Genomic DNA, 17198 nt, shown 5'->3' on the forward strand with positions numbered 1-17198 from the left:
CCTTGACCAATCACCTCTCTTCTTTAGTTTCTCAATCTAGGAAGGGCCTCGCTCCATGGAAGCTCCAGGTATAGGTGAGTAACAAGGCATATGGGGGAATAGCCTTACCAATGGCTACCACTTTCCACTGGGTTTTGCTGAAAGAGGAAAACTGGCTCTTGTCCTCAATGACCTCCCTTCCTTTCCCCTGCTTTCCCCTCCTCTCCTCTCCCCTCCTCTCCCAACCCATTCTCCCATTCCAGCAGCTGCTCTCTAACAAAACCTTGGGGATCCCCCGGCCACGTAACAGATTCCAAATACAGACCAAATCCTTGCCTATCCAACATGCACTCCTTTCCAATGGACCCAACCCTGTCGGAGGAGAAAGCACAAAGACCCCAGCTACTATCCTTTGGGTCCTGCAAGTCAGGCAGGGATTGGATGGATATTCCAAATTGGGCCTCTCCACTCTCCAGAGGAAGGTGGGTCAAAATCACTGATTTTATGCAGTCACTGCCCAGGGCTCAGCCGTCTGCCACCCAGGACCCCAGCTAGGCAGGGAAGGAGGAAGAGGAGGAGGAGGAACAGAAGGAGGAGCTGCTATAGGGCCCCAGAAGATCAACTAATGAGCAGATTCTGGCAACATCTCCAGTAGCCTCCTGCACCCTGGGCAGGAGCTGGGCATCCCAGGTGTTCCCCAAGGTGTTTTCTCCTTCCTCTTTCAGGCACAGGAAGCCTCTGTGGCAAAATTATGGTGGCAGATTCCTTGTCTCTGTTCCGACCCAGTTCTGCCCTTGGCCCAGGCAGCCCTGCCTCGGCTGTCTCTACAGGACTGGCTCGGACACAAAGTCACCATGATAATAATAATAATAATAATGACATTTGTTAAGCACTTACTATGTGCCAAGCACTGTTCTAAGCACTGGGGTAGATACAAGGTAATCAGGTTGTCCCACATGGAGCTCAGTCTTCATCCCCATTTTACAGATGAGATAACTGAGGCCCAGAGAAGTGAAGTGACTTGCCCAAAGTCACACAGCAGACAAGTGGTGGAGTCAGAATTCGAACCCATAATCCTCTGGAAAGGCAGCTGGTCCAAGACATTGGGTGGATTCATTCATTCAATCATATTTATTGAGCGCTTACTGTGTGCAGGTGGATCCTGAGCTTCTCTTGCTGACTTGTGAACCTTGAGCCTCCTCCCTCAGTGTCCCACCTAACAATCATAATAGTTGAGGTACTTCCTTACTATGTGCCAAGCACTATACTAAGCTCTGGGGAAGATACAATACAATCAGATCAGACACAGTCCTAGTCCACACAGTTCCCCATTTTATAGACAAGAAAACAGAGGCACAGTGAAGCTAAGTGACTTGCCTGAGGTCACACAATAGGGAAGTGGCAGAGTCAGGATTAGAACCCAGGTCCTCTGACTCCTAGGACTGGGTTCATTTCATTAGGCCATGCAGCTTCCCTTCTGGGAAATGTGAGAGGAAAACTGTGAGGAGGATGGGGAAGGAAAAGGGACGAGAGCTGGGCTAGTGCTGAGGGGCTTCCCAGACAATGGATCCTGGTAAAGCCGAGGCAGTATCACCCCGGGGAAGCAGACACCTCCCCCAGGATCGTCTACATCTTCCCCGACCCCTGGCTCTAAATCTCCCCCTCCCCAGCTACCACTTCTGGGGCAGGGAGGGGCACTGGGAAGTGGAGAAGGGGATATGAACTCTTCAGGGGAGCTGAGCACAATTCACAGGAAAATGATAGAGGACCAGACTGCCTGGCCTCCCCTGGCACATCCCAGACTGTGTCCGAGCCCTCTGTGCACTCCCAGATGGGACCCCGAAGAATGCATCCTGCAGGCAGGACCCCAAGAAAGCCAGAGCAGGGACCCTGTTCCAGATGTATAATCCCCTGACTTCAAGCTGACTGGAAGGTTTTTACCACTGTCCATCAAAATGCAGAAGAGGAGAATGCCCTCCTAAGAATCTGTAGGATCCAAGGGCTGGGGGGGCCTCTCAGTCCTGTGCCCCTCAGATGGGGTGAAGCCACCCACCTATTCCCTCCTTCCCCTCCACCCCCAGCCCCCACCTCCTCCAGCCCCCAGGGCCCAGTGGAGCTACAGAGCATCCAGAAAAATTGGGCAAGTCACTTCACTTCTCTGCGCCTCAGTTACCTCATCTGTAAAATGGGGATTGACTGTGAGCTCCCTGTGGGACAACCTGATCACTTTGTAACCTCCCCAGTGCTTAGAACAGTGCTTTGCACATAGTACATGCTTAATAAATGTCATTATCATTATTATTATAAGACACGAAAGAGGTGGCTAGAGCAAGTGGGGCCCGACACACACCTTTCTCAGCAGGCTTGAAAGGATGGAGCCTTGGTAATACCCTACTGAAAACATTTCCAGGGTCCTTGTGGGTTACAGGGGTCAGCTCAGCCCTGAAAATGCTCAGTTCAGCCAATAAGCTACCCGGTCCCCCCGAGACTGTGCTGATTACCCCTGCTGGTTAATGGTAGCAGGACCAAATGTCCTGCTTTGGGCAATAGAGTCACTGGTTCCAGGTTCCACCCTGCCACCCATGAGGCCTAAGGCAGGACCAGTGAGTTCCCGTGCCCAGCAGGAGTAGCAGGAGGGGACTGTGTCATGACAATGGGGAGCAAAAGGAGGAAAGGAGGAGGAAGGTGGGAAAGATGGAGGAGAAGAGAGCTACCAAGTGAACACAAATGGGGCAATGCACACAGGAAACTAACATTCTGGAAACCTATGTCCCTACCTTCAACTTGTCTCACCTCCACACAGACCCCAGCAACACTAGCAGGAGCACAGTAACCAGACCTGCCACTCTGCAGGTAATGCTCTTCTTGTCCTACCTGGCCCTCTGATCAGCTGCCCCTCAAGGACCACCCCACGACCCCACAAGAGTGCAGACAACTGGACAAAAGGAAAGAGAGAAGAGAACAGCACTGACAGTCATGCCCTTCCAGGGATGCCATTTCAGGGCAAAATTCCCTAGGATACAATGCAAACTCAGCCATTCAAGGCCATCTGCACTGAAACATGACACAATTTACAACTGTCAAAGCTTAAGCCTAAGATTAGCTGACCAACATGAGGGATTGCCTTAGGAATGGAAAGAAACAGAGATCCATTTTAGAGGGGAGGAAGCTAAGGCCCAGAGAGGTTAAGTGACTTTCCTGAGATCACCCAGCAGGCCAGGAGAAGATATAACAACCTCTAGGAGAAATGTTGGGGTGCCATGGGCAGGAGGGGAGATCAGTTGGGGTGGCCAAAGACTCAGTCCCATAGAAGCAGGGGGAGATACAGGGCTCAAAAGTGGGACGTACAGGTTAGGGGCTTGATGGTTAAGACCATATAGGAAAACAGTGGCCCCGCAGCATCTGGACAGCATCAGACAGGGCCACTGTAGGAGGTTCCAAAGAACAAGCCCAGATCCGGCTACAGCCTAGGGAGTCACACCTTCTGTGACTGATGATTTTCCTGGCCTTCCGGCCCTGTCTTCCTCCTCGGCCTGGGGCCGCGGGGATAACATCACCAAAACCAAGCAAAGATGAAGCAAAGAGCTGATTCCTTGCTGGAGGAAACTAGGCCGTTTTGGTCGGCAGCACTCTGAGTCTGGGAAAGTAAAATTGCTGGCACTCTTCCATCTGGTCAGCTGCTAAGGTCACACTTGGCTGCAGGAGGAGGAGGGGAATAGACACCAGGGTTGGTGGATGCAGGGATGAGGGAGGAAGAGGGGAGCTTGGTTCCTCTGATTGGAGACAGCACAGCCCAGTGTAAAGCTCACAGCTCTCAGAGCAAGGAGCTCTGGGGTCTAATCCAAGCTCTGACACCGGCTTGCTCTGGGACTTACACAAGGCAATTAATCCTCCCTGGGCTCGAGTTTTCTCGTCAACAAAATGGAGGTGGGAAGCCCCCTCGGGGCTGATGTGAGGGCAAGCTGAAATCATGGATGTTAAAGCCCTTTGGAAAAAAAATCGAAGTACTGCACAGATTCAGGAATTACTATAGGATAGTAGACAGGACTGGGAAAATGCAAAAGAGAAATCCCCAGAGACTGGAGATGGAGGAGTTCTGAAAACCTGCCTGTGTCCACCAAAATCCCGGCCCCAGAGGAACCAGAAGGGTTTGGCCTCATCACCCCTCACTGCACCATGGGGGAAGGGGCTGGCCCAGATCTCATTCATGACCCCACTGGCAATGGTCCTTGGGAGAAAGGGCAGGGTGCGACTTACCCTCTGGGATGCTGTCTTCCTGGTACACTGGCCTCAGCAACTGGAAAGGGAACAGGCAAAACCACATCAGCTCCATGGCAGAGAGGCCCGCAAGGGGTCTGGGTCATGAGGCATTGTCTGGAGGGCCCGCCCACAGGTTACCACTAATGGATATCCCCCTCCTCAGCCCCATCTGGCCAATGCCCTTCCCTAAAGGATATAGCCAGGGAGCTATGGGCGTGCCAGGAGAAGGCAAGACCTCCCTCCCACCAATGCCACAACTGGACTGCGGCTCCAGAAGCTCTTTCCCTTTTCCTCCCACCACTGCCACCCCAACTTCCTGAGGGAACTGGGGGAGTGGCTGCAGGAAGTGGCACCAGGAGCCCAGTGGGGGCTCCCCCTCCTCCCCCACACTGCTCCTTGGCCCTCTCCTCTCTGGACACCCAGAGGGGAAGTGTGTGGAGGGTCATTGGTTTTGCTTCTTAGAAAAAAAGGCCCCGAGATACTGGAGTCTATTTTGAAGCAGTGGGGGCAGAGGGCAGTGCAGGACGCCCTAGAATTCTGAGTCTGACACAGATTATTACACAGTCCATGAAGGGACCCAAAGACCATTCAGTTATGAATAAAGTCCTGCTATTTGGTATTCATTTGGCTGTATGATTTATGGACAATGTTGTCAAGGCTGGTCCTTGTCCCAAGAAGTGTCCACAATACCTAAACGCCCACCCTGCCCAACGCCACATCCACACCGTCAGCCCGTCCACCCTGCCTGACGGAGCATCCACCTTGTCTGATAGGGCACCGTGCTCGATGTGGAGCATAAGCCCCTAGAGGACAGGGACCAGCTCTCCGATCGTCAATCACTGCTCTGCTCCCATAGCCGCAAAGGCCAGGACCCTCCGTCTCCTCCCCAAAGAGAAGCTGAATCGGACGGGTGAAAGTTGACCTGAGCCCAAGCGTGGCTTGGCTGAGAGCCCACCAGGCTGGTCATCTTCATGGCCAGTCCAGGGTTCCAGCTTCTCGGGTACCCCTGACTGGGGCCTGCCCACTGGGCACAGGCTGGCAGGCTCTGCCCCCCAACTCCGGCCCCCTGCCCACCTGGCTGCCGGGATTCAGCGGGGCCAGGATGATGTAGTTGGAGTCCGCGGAGGCCGGGGGCCGGGACAGCGGGGGCAGGGTGTGCTGGCCCCGCTTGCCCACCTCGACATAGCGCTCCCAGCCGCCGAGCAGCAGGCCGTCTGAGCTGTCGCACACCAGATGGCAGCTGTGACGCTGCTCAGGCCGAGTGCCCACCGCACTGTTCTTCTCCCGCTTGTTGGGGGGTGACTGGAGGTCGTGGGTGGACTTGCAGGAGGCCCGGCGCAGGACACCACCATCCGGCCCCGGCTTGACTTGGGGGACAATGCGCCAAACCAGCAGGATGATCTCCCCGGGGCAGTTCCTGGATGAGAGGGCAGTGGGGGAGAGATTAGCTAGAGGGATGTAGGGGGCTGGGGGAGAGCAGGACACAGTGCTGGAAGCAGTTAGGCCAGGGACCGTGGGACATGGTCTGGGGGTGGTTAGCCCAAGGGACGTTGAGGGGGTGGGGATGAGCAGTTAGCCCAGAGGATTCAGGTGGGGGAGCAGCTAGCCCGGGGGACGAAGGGGGTGGTGGAGGTGTGGGGACACTTAACCCAGGGGATGTGGGGGGCACCAGGGATCGTGGAAGGGTAGTCAGTTTCAGGGGAGAAGGGGGAAAGGCAGCCCAGAGGGACCTGCTGGGGGGCATGGTTTGGGAAGGGGGGCACCACCCGGGGACAGAGCAAGAGGAAGAGGAGGGTTGGGGGAGAGGGGACACCACTGGCCACCAATAGGAGGACTGGACAATCTTTGGGGGGAAACTGAGTCCAACTGCCCGGCCCACTGTCCCTGGTCACCGGATCTCATGGGCCAGTTCCACGCATTTCCAGTGCTCCACCGGTTGCTCATTCAGCTGCAGCACCGTGTCCAGCTGCTGCAGGCCAGCCATCTCCGCTGGGCCCCCTGCCGGATGAGACAGTAGCTTTTCAACCCCACAGGGCCTGGTCCCATTCACCTCCCTGCCACCCCAGAATCCCATCTCTCCTAGTCCTTTTATACCCCTCCACCTACTCCTGCCAACCTCCTTCCTTCCCTCTTCCAGTACCTCCAGCCCCCAAAGCCCTTGTCACCACACAGCTTCCTACTCTCCAACACTCTGGTCCCCAGCCTCCATCCCACCCTTTCCTCTCCCCGTCTGGGGCCTTGCTTAGAGAAAATCCAGAGGGTCCAGGCCAACCCACACCCCTCCCAGCGAGTTGGGAATTGGGCATTTGGGGACAAAGTGTCTCTTACCAGAATCAACGGCTTGAACCCGAACTGGAGAATCACAACAGATGGTGAAGCCAAAACCATCTCTCCCCCTCGGAATTGTGATCTATAGAAAAAACAAACACAAAAGCCCACGCACACTTAGCCCCAGGGTCCAGCAGGGCTCTCCCTAACCCAATCCGAGGAAGGGGCTCCAATCCCTTACAGAATCCCCAGGACATCAGAGAGGCCCAAACCCAAATAATAATAATAACAACAATAATAATAATAGTACAGGTTAAACACTTACTATGAGCCAAGCACAGTTCTAAGCATTGGAGTAGGTACAAGTTAATCTGTGAGCCCACATAGGACTCACAGTCTTAATCTCCATTTTACAGATGAGGTAACTGAGGCCCAGTGAAGTGCCTTGCCCAAAAGGTCACACAGCATATAAGTGGCGGAGCCAGGGTTAGAATCCGTGACCTTCTGAATCTCAGACTCATGCTGTATCCACTATGCCATGCCACTTCACAATACATACCAACTGATTGATCATGGCTAGAGCAGGAAAAACTGAAAACTGTAGATTAATAGGCTACATACATCAATACTTACAAGTGTCAAGGGCACTAGTTGGGATGAGATGACCAAGGGTGGGGATTGGGGTATATATGAGATGGGTTTTCAGGAAAACTTTGAAGAGAGGGGAGCCATATGGTGGATGAGAAGGGAGAGGACATTCCAGGCAAAGGGTGAGCAGTGGATTAGAGGTGGGAGAGATGAGAGTGAGCAGCGTAAGAAGCTGTGAAGCTTAGTGGAAAGTGCATGGGCTTGGGAGTCAGAGGATGTAGGTCTAATTCCGGCTCTGCCGCTTGTCTGTTGTGTGACCCTGAGCAAGTCACTTAACTTCTCCTTGCCTCAGCTCCCAAATCTGCAAAATGGGGATACAATTCCTGTTCTCCCTTCTACTTAAACTGTGAGCCCTATATGGGACCTGATGACCTTGTACCTACTCCAGTGTTTAGTACCGTACTTGGCACATAGAAGGCGCTTAATAAAAACCATGATTATCTCGTATCTACCCCAGTGCTTAGTATAGTGCTTGCCATACAGTAAGTGCTTAACAAATAACACAATTAGTAAGGTGAGCTCTGAAAGAGTATAGAGTCTGATCTGGGTTGCAGTAGGTGGAAGATGATAAAGAGAACAGGAGAGAGTCAGTGAAAAGCCTAGAAGCCAATGGTAAGAGGTTTCTCTTGGATGCAGAGGGAAATAGGTGGTCCCTGGAGGTTTTGAAGAGTGCAGTGATAGATTCAGAATGCAGCTGCAGAAAGATGATCTGGGTAGCAAAGTGTAGGGTGACTTAAGAGAGAAGAGGCTGGGCTCAGGGAGCCAGATGTAGGAGTCTGGTCAGGAGATGGAAAGCCAGAATCAGGGTCATAAAGGTCAAGGGGAAGACGTGGATCCAAGGAATATTGTAGAGGAAAAGAAACGGCATTCTCTGAATGTAAAAGGCAAAAGCAGCATGGCTTAGTGAATAGAGCACAGGCCTCGGAATCAGAAGGGCCTGGGTTCCAGTCCCAGTTCTGTCACATCTGCCATGTGATCTTGGGGAAGCCACTTCACTTCTCTGAGTCTCAGTTACCTCATCTGTGAAATGGGGATTAAGACTGAGCCCTAAGTGGGAAAGGGACCGTGTCCAACCCGATTTGTTTACGTCAATCTCAGCGCTTAGTACAGTGCCTGGCACATAATAAGCACTTTACAAATACCATTTTTTTTTAAAAAAAGGTCCTAGAAGCAGAGGAAATGCACAGCAAGAGAGAGGTTGGGGCTGGAGAGGTAGAATCTGGGGCAAAACACAAAGAGTGGTAGCAGCAGGTGAGCTCCTGGGGAGGGAGGGAGTGTGGCCTGAGAAACGAAGACCACCCAGGATGGAGCCTTGGAGGACACCTACAGTTAGGCAGGAAGAAAACAAGGAGGAGCTGGCAAAGACAGCAAATAAGGAATGGTCAGAGAGGGAGGATTAGAACCAGGTGAGGACTCTGTCAGGGAAAACCAAGACCAGGGACTGATTCCAGGAGAAAGGAGGGAGAGAAGCAGAGAAGCAGAGTGGCCTGGTGGAAAGAGCATGGGCCTAGAAGTCAGGGGTTCTGGGTTCTAATCCCTGTTCCACCACTCGTCTACTGCATGACCTTGAATCACTTCACTTTTCTACATCTCAGTTCCTGCATCTGCAAAATCGGTATTCAATACCTGTTCTCCCTCTTGCTTAGAATGTGAAGCCCCTATGGGACCTGATTATCTTGTATCTACCCCAGCGCTTAGTACAGCGCTTGACACATAGTAAGCACTTAACAAATAAAATGGTTATTATTAAGGAAGTGGTGACCCAGAGGAACCCACCCTCTACCGTAGTCAGGTGGGCAGCCTCCTTAGCCTCTACGGGGTGAGAGTGAGGGATATTGAAGGGTGTGGAAGCAGCCAATCCTTCACTCAAAATGCCAGGCCCAGCCAGAGTTCTCCTTCATATGCCGTCTGGGCCCCCATCCACCCACCCATCCTGCTCGGCTTCTGCGCACTGAAGCCCTCGCCTTGCTCTGCTTTCTTCTGCCCCCTCCGCATCCTCCAGAGGCAGTATCACTGCTGCTTCCAAGGGTGGTCCACTGGGGTAGCAGCTCCGAGTGGAGGAGGATAGGCTAGTGGTCTGATGATGATAACAATAATAATAATAATAATGGTATTTGTTACGCGCTTACTATTTGCCAAGCACTGTTCTAAGTGCTGGGGGAGATACAAAGTGATCGGGTTGTCCCACGTGGGGCTCATAGTCTTAATCCCCATTTTCCAGGTGAGGTAACTGAGGTACAGAGAAGTTAAGTGACTTGCCCAAAGTCACACAGCTGACAAGTGACAGAGCTTAGAACCCACAACCTCTGACTCCCGAGCCCATGCTCTTTCCATTGAGCCACACTGATGGACATCCTGGGGCCTCCTTCCCGGGTCAGCATGTGGGGAGCAGAAACACAGGCCTTCCCTTCACCCAGAGACCAGCTGCCTCACCTCTGAGCCTTGCCTGTACACCTCTTGGTGAGGTTCTGGTGACCTAGGCGAGACAAAAGCCCTTTGTTTTGTTGTCTGTCTCCCCCTTCTAGACTGTGAGCCCGTTATTGGGTAGAGACCATCTCTACATGTTGCTGACTTGTACTTCCCAAGTGCTTAGTACAATGCTCTGCATATAGTAAGAGCCCAATAAATATGATTAAAGTAATGCATGAATGAATGAATGAACTAGTCTACTGTGAAGGTCGCTTATCCTCTCTGGACCTCAGTTTTCTCAGCTGTGAAATGGGGACAACATAGACTGTGGGCCCCAGGTGGGACAGGGAGTATGTACCATCTCATAACTTTGCATCTAACCCAGCACTTGCCACATGGTAAACACTTAATAAATATTTTCTGGTTTTTTGAGGCAGCATTGTGTGGTGAAAATGTGCTGGTCTAGAAGCCAGAGGTCTCAGGTTCGAGTCCAAGCTCTGCTACTAGCCTGCCAGGTGACCCTGGGCAAGTTACTTAACCTCTCTGTACCTCAGTCTCCTCATCTACAAAATGGGGCTAGTAATACCTGCCTTTCTACCTAACTTTTCCTCAGCTCCCCTCCCCCTCCCCGTCGCCCTGAATCGCTCCCTCGGCCCTACCCACCTCTCCCCGCTCCACAGCATTTGTGTGCATATCTATAATTCGATTTATTTATATTGATGCCTGTTTACTTGTTTTGATGTGTATTTTATAATTCTATTTATTTATATTGATGCCTGCTTATTTGTTTTAATATCTGTTTCCCCACTTCTAGACTGTAGGCCTGGTGTCGGCAGGGATTGTCTCTATTGCTGAATTGTACTTCCCAAGTGCTTAGTACAGTGCTCTGCAAACAGTAAGCGCTCAATAAATACAAGTGAATGAATACCTCACAGCATTATAGTGAGGGGAAAAATGAAATAAGTAATGTGAGAGAGCTCGGTGAATAATAGCGCTCTACAAAAACCAAGGTTCTATTATCCCTATCATTGAGCACCTGTTGAGAGGACTGGCTTCTGGCATGTGGACACATTAAGTAAAAAAAAAAATCACTGCCCACTCAGGCCCCTGTTACCCCAGGGGCAGTGCACCAGACATAAAGAATCACACCATGATGTCATATGGAAATGTCTGAATTTAGAGCATTTTCCACTGCCCACTGTCATGATGGGGTGCTCGGAGATGGCTGCCTGTCTTGCGTTCCATCTGAAGCACAGCAGCCCTTTAAACCTGCCCAACACAGAAATCCCCATGATGTCACATTCAGTTCATGGTATGCCAGGCACACAGTATGATGGAATGACATCTTTAGCCCCACTTTGCACTAGATTATTACTAACATCACCATTAATATTCGTAATGGCAATATATATTTAACTGCTATGTGCCGAACACTGTACTAAGCAGTGGGTTATACACAAGATAGTCAAGTCCCACATGCGGCTCACAATCTAAGTAGGAGGGAGAACAGGTTTTGAATCCCCACTGCAGATGAGGGAACTGAGGCACAGAGAATTTAAGTGATTTGCTCAAAGTCACACAGCAGACAAGTGGTGGATCAGGGATTAGAACCAAGGTCCTCTGACTCCTACATGGCCATGCTCTTTCCACTAGGCCATGCTGCTTCCCAGATTGGTGATTTCTTCTGAACTTAGAGACCCCTGACTCCTCTGCTTACTCCAGAGCCTTTGTGTTTCCTCCCCAGGTCCCTGTGAAGATGGGTGCTGCTTCCAAACGATGGAATTCAACAGCAGAAGTTGAGGGAGAGGGAGGCTGGGTACTGAAAATAAAAATTCCAGACACAGAGGCGCCCGGTGTTTTATCAGTACCAGACAGGAGACAGACCAGCTGCATGAAACTAGACCACTGGCCACCTTAGCCTGATGCCAGCCCTGCCTCATTTTATTTTGTTGCTTTTTTTAATGGTATTTGTTAAGCACTTCCCACGTGCCAGGCACTGTACTAAGCGCTGAGGTAGATATAGCAAATCAGATTGGACACAGCCCCCGTCCCACATGGGGTTCACAGTCTTCCCAGCACTTAGAACAGTGCATTGCACATAGTAAGCGCTTAATAAATGCTGTCATCATTATTATTATTAATCCCCATTTTACAGAGGAGACATCTGAGGCACAGAGAAGTGAAGTGACTTGCCCAGTCACCCAGCAGACAAGTGGCAGAGCCAGGATTAGAACCCAGGTCCTTCTGACTCCGGGCCCATGCTCCATCCACTAGGCCATGCTACTTCTCAGGAGAGCGTGTTGATCAGGTCAGCATGGGCAAGTGAGTGGGGAAGAAACTTTCCTTAAGGAAACCCAGCTTGGGGCCCAGATGTGCCTAAGGAAGCCCCCTCTGGTGATGTGCATGAGTCAGCCCAAGCTAACATAGCCAATGACCATGGATCCACCAGTTCTGCTTCCCGGTCTCCCCAGAAACCTGACATCTGACTGGCAGCAGCACTCAGTCTTAACCTGCCCCTCAGCTTTGCTGCTGGGAGGCCTCAGCGCAGTCCCTGAATCTGGGCTAAAAGCAGGATGAAATGGGCAGCCAGAGCTACCAGCCTCCACCCACAACTGTCCAAAGTCAGGAGGCCAGAACAAGGATGCCATCTCACAGCCAAAATACCCAGTCTGCACAGCCTCAGCCTAATGGTTCCTGGCACCTCAGGACTGAACTGGGACCAAAATCTTGGCATCACATTCCCCTCCATTCATTCAGTCATTCATTCAATCCTATTTATTGAGTGCTTACTGTGTGCAGAGCACCATACTAAGCACTTGGAAAATACAATTCAGCAATAAAGAGACAATCCCTGCCCACACCGGGCTTACAGTCTGGTTTACCAACCTAATCTTGGCAGTGCCTCAAAGATGTAGGTAGCCTATGGGAAAGAGCACGGGCCTGGGAGTCCGGGGACCCGTGTTCTAATCCCGCTCCCCCACTTGCTTGCTTGTGTGACCTTGGGCCTTAACTTCTCCATGCCTCTGTTTCCTCATCTGTAAATTGGGGATTTAATACCTGTTCTGCCTCCCTCTTAGACTGTGAGCCCCAAGTGGGATAGGAACCATGTCCAGTCAGATTATCTCCTATCTAAGCCATGGTCTAGCACAATTGCCACACAGTACATGCTTAACAAATACTGCTATCATTGTTATTGTTTTTATTGTTATTGCTAGAGAGGCAGCATGGCTTGGTGGAAAGAGCACTGGCCTGGGAGTCAGAGGACCTGGGTTCTATTCCCTCCTCTGCCACTTTCCTGCTGTGTGATCTTGGGGAAGTCGATTAACTTCTCTGGGCTTTGGTTACCTCATCTGTGAAACGAGGATTCAGTACCTGTTCTCCCTCCTACTTAGGATGTGAGGTGGGACTTAATTACCTTACATCTAGACCAGTGCTTGGCACATAGTAAGCATTTAACAAATACCACTATTATAAGTATTACTGTAATTATTCTTATTTGGTGAAGCTTTTCCACCTTCTATTCGATTGTTCCCATAGGCGCTATGCACTCTTCCTCTCTGAGGGCTCCAGGAGCTAACAAAGCACTCAGCAACCCAATACCCATCTGCCCAACACAAGAAACCCATCGCGTAAAAGGGAAGCCCCATTGCAGGTGTTGAGGGGGTGGCCAGTGTAGCTTCAGGCCTATGCTAAGAGCTAGAGGCAGGGAGAGGTCCGGAAGGCTTTTAAAATGTGTGCAAGGAAGTCTGCTTACTGTTAATTGTTCCAATGAAAGCCTCCCAGGCCAGTTAAGTAGCCTCCCAGCCCTGGGGATGGAGCTAAACATCCAGGCTGAGGAGGCTGCAGAGCGAGGCTGAGGGCCGGAAAAGAGGGTCTAAAGTGTGAAAGGTAGAAGACCATAGATGGAGAAGCAACAGGAGAGGCCTGAATCCCAGGAAGGAGTGTGAGCTGGAGGTCTAAGTGGTGGAGATGAGAGGAAAAGGCTAAGTGTCAGGTGGCCCAGGGTGGTCAGGACTTCCTGGAATTCCAGTAGGCAAGAGTTATGGAAGGGGAGGGGTCCCACCCAGGACTCAGAGGGCGGCTTGGTCCCCTGGGGGAGCAGATGACACTTTCCCTAACTGGCACTTCTCCAGGGCACGTCTCCCCACTCCTTCCGAGACCTTTTAAAATCTTCCTCCTCTAGAAGGCATTCCTTGACTGAACCCCACTGTCCTGACCAGGACCTCCCATCAGCCATCTTTGGACACAAGCGTAAATCGGTTTATTCATTAATTTTTTTGCTACCTTTTCATATCAATTGGACCTATATTTTTCTTCTTGCTCTCATTTTCTGAAAACTACCTGTAAATCCTCTCCTTCCCCAATGAGACTGTCAGCTCCCGGAGGGCTGGGGGTGGGAAGGTAGGGACCCTGGCCTCTATTTTTATTGTCAGAGAGTTTCATGGGTGAGAGGGAAGGGTAGGCCTTGGTCCTGCAGAAGGCCTCAGGCCCAAGAAACTGGGCAAAGGAATTGATTTACCGTTAACTGCAAGAAGCAACACGGCCTAGCGGAAAGAGCCCGGGCCTGAGAATCAGAGAGCCTGGTTTCTTCTCATCCCAGTTCTGTTGCTTGCTGGGTGAACTTGGCCAAGTCACTTAACGTCTCTGTGCTGCAATTTCCTCATCTGTAAAATCTGTTCTCCTCCCTACATTTTTCCTCATCTGTAAAATGGGGATTCAATATTTGTTCTCCTCCCGACACTTTTTAATGATATTTGTTAAGCACTTACTATGTGCCAAGCATTCTACTAAGTGCTAGGATAAATACAAGATAATCAGATTGGACATAGTCTATGTCCCACGTGGGGGTCACAATCTTAATCCCCATTTTACAGATAAGTTAACAGGCATAGAGAACTTAAGTTACTTGCCCAAGGTCACACTGCAGAGAAGTGGCGGAGCTGGGATTAGAACTCAAGGCCTCTAACTCCCAAGCCCAGGCTCCTTTCACTAGGCCAAACAACTTCACGGTACTTGGACTGTGAGCCCTACATGGGACAGGGACTGGGTTTGAACTGATTATCTTGTATCTACCCTAGAACTTAATACAGCATATGGGACACCGTAAGTGCTTAACAAGGTATCACCAAAGCAATTGACTTAGCATCACTCACGCTCTCTTAACCTTACCAACCGTATGCCCTCAAGCACCTAGAACTGCTCCATCTCCCGAAGGTCCCCCAGGGCTGGGCTCTGCCAAGATGCAGTCTCAAGATGACAGGATGGAGAAGAACAAGAATGAGCTTTGGCAGCTGGGCGGGGCTGGGAGGCCCGGCTCCGTACCCTTTGGCGAAAGACTTAAACTCCTCCTAAGCTAGCATATCCAGAGCCACGCTTCCTTTAGGCCCTGGACAGTCTTTTCCATTCAAACCAATTTTCTAAAACAGGAAGTGAGACAGAGACCAGAGGAAGAACAAAGCCTGGTCCCACGAGGGTCCTGGGAAAAGCAGCAGTGGCAGGAAGAAGGCCCTGAGTCCCGAGGGCGAAAGCTCAAGGATTTACTGGCGGGGAAGAGCCCTGGCCTGGGTCTTGGTCTTCCGGAGGCCAGCCCTGCCGGTCTCTGGAGGCAACGCCCTGAGTCAAAACACCGGGCCAGGACTCCTCTGGGATCCCACCCACCACCTCTTCTTGAACCCGATCCTAATCCTAACCCACATCTGATCCAGACTAGATCGAACCTGATGGAACACCTCAGGCCTGGACCTGCACCGGCCTTACATTCCCTAAACAGTCTTGCTTCTGAACAAATGAATCAATAACTAACTCAATCCCAAGTGCTATCCAGGCTCTCCTGTACACTGTAAGCTCCCTGTGGGCAGGGAACATGTCTACCAACCCTGTTAATTGTACTCTCCCAGAAGCAGCGTGGCTCAGTGGAAAGAGCACAGGCTTTGGAGTCAGAGGTCATGGCTTCAAATCCCGGTTCTGCCACTTGTCAGCTGTGTGACTTTGGTCAAGTCACTTAACTTCTCTGTGCCTCAGTTCCCTCACCTGTAAAATGCAGATTAAGACTGTGAGCCCCCCATGGGACAACCTGATCACCTTGTAGCCTCCCCAGTGCTTAGAACAGTGCTTTGCACATAGTAAACACTTAATAAATGCCATTATTATCATTATTTAGTACACTGCTCCACACACAGTAAGCACACAGTGATGGTGGGGAGAGGGAAGGAGGGAGGGTAAGAGGGGGAGGGGTTGGTTACTTTACCCAAGACAAACTGAAGAGAGTAAGTGGCTGGGAGAAGGTCCCCAGCCTTATGGATTCTGGGCCTGGGCTTTATCTATGAGGACACACTATCTTACCTGGCAAAGGCCTCAGAGGAAGCTCAGTACCTGAGCTTTCCTCTTCCCCTTGCGACCTCGAGCACTACTCGTGGGGACCCCTGATCCCCTGCCTTTTCAAATATGTGGTATTGGGGCTTTCGGCCCCTCTAGAAACAAAAGCCAAAGGCCACACTTGTGAGCTGTCTGACCTCGGAAGTAGGGCCCCAGCAAAAAAGAGAGAGAGAAGTCCATGCTTTCTCCTTTAAGCACCCCCATCTCCCCTAGGGCACTCGAGTACTGGTCTGTCTCTGCTTACATGCCTTCTGGGCAGCAAGCCAGTCGGCCTGATGGGCAAGGCCAGTTTGAAATGTCCTCCCCAGTCCTCCCAGTCTCAAATCCCAGCAATGGCACATAAGGCTTTCAAGAGAGGGTGGTCCAGAGGGGAGTAGGGGGCATCAATGAGCTTCTCATGGAAGAGAACTCATTTTCCAGGAGGGACCGGTCAGGAGGGAGAGGAAAGTGGGAATATAGAGTTGTCTGGGCCTCTTTGGGAACTTGAGAGCATCTGGTCTCCTCAAGAGCTCAGAGCCCAGGCCCTGGGCCAAGGGAGACTCCACAGTTCTGAGGGGGCAGCAGAGGCCTCCTGCCTAACCCAGATTCTGCCTCAACACTCCCAACCCAAAACCTAAAGCTCATTTAGTGGGGTTGAGGAGAAGGGGACGAGTCACTGGCTCTACTGGCTAACCCTGCTGGCCAACATCCTGCCTCAAAGAAGCCAGCCTCGCAGCTGGACTCTCCAGGCCAGACTGGAGGGGACTGGCAGTGAGCCTGGGAGCCTTGAACGGCCCTCCACCCCAACTCTTCCAAGCGGCAGCATGGACATCCCCGAGGGGCATCTTTGAGGGCGGGGTGTGAACGACAGCCAGCCTGCAGCAGGGAGGAGTTTAAGGGGCAAGGTCTGGAAGGAGGGGGAGAATGTTCCGCTCCAGGGAGAGATTCAGAGAGATACTGCATCTTGGCTTCCAGTGCTCCCTGGAGCCCCCACTGAGGTGTAGGGCACTGGTGACCTCCAGCAGCCCCATGCAGTCTTCAGAGTGCCCCGAGGGACTGGGATTAATCCTTCCCCTGCAGAAAGAAGGAGCCGCCACGCTAGCTGACATCCGCGAGCAACTTCTCTCCACCCAGGCCCTCATCTCCAAGAAACCAGTCTCTTGTCTTGAGAAAGCCCTTGTCTCCGAGAAATCCATCTCTTATCTTGAGAAAACGCCTCTTTCCTTCCAGCCCAGTCCCAGCCTGACTCCAGAGGCCCAGGTATCCAGCCCAGGAAGGGG

The 17198-nt window shown here is 51.7% G+C and overlaps 1 protein-coding gene across 2 annotated transcripts in view; it reads right to left on the bottom strand.

Annotated features, from left to right (window-relative positions):
* Nucleotides 1-17198, bottom strand: part of RGS3 (regulator of G protein signaling 3) — a 159916-nt gene that overhangs the window by 111877 nt on the left and 30841 nt on the right. The window contains exons 9-12 of one of the 2 annotated variants that reach the window (XM_038745097.1): nucleotides 6568-6649; nucleotides 6132-6237; nucleotides 5314-5656; nucleotides 4237-4276 (exon numbers count right to left, since the gene is read on the bottom strand). In XM_038745097.1, the coding sequence (XP_038601025.1) occupies nucleotides 4237-4276; nucleotides 5314-5656; nucleotides 6132-6237; nucleotides 6568-6649 (571 nt within the window). Of the gene's footprint in view, nucleotides 1-4236; nucleotides 4277-5313; nucleotides 5657-6131; nucleotides 6238-6567; nucleotides 6650-17198 lie in introns of those variants that run through there. The other variant, XM_038745092.1, reaches the window with a different exon arrangement.

This window comes from Tachyglossus aculeatus, chromosome 4 (assembly GCF_015852505.1).
Source record: "Tachyglossus aculeatus isolate mTacAcu1 chromosome 4, mTacAcu1.pri, whole genome shotgun sequence".
NCBI classification, from domain to species: domain Eukaryota; kingdom Metazoa; phylum Chordata; class Mammalia; order Monotremata; family Tachyglossidae; genus Tachyglossus; species Tachyglossus aculeatus.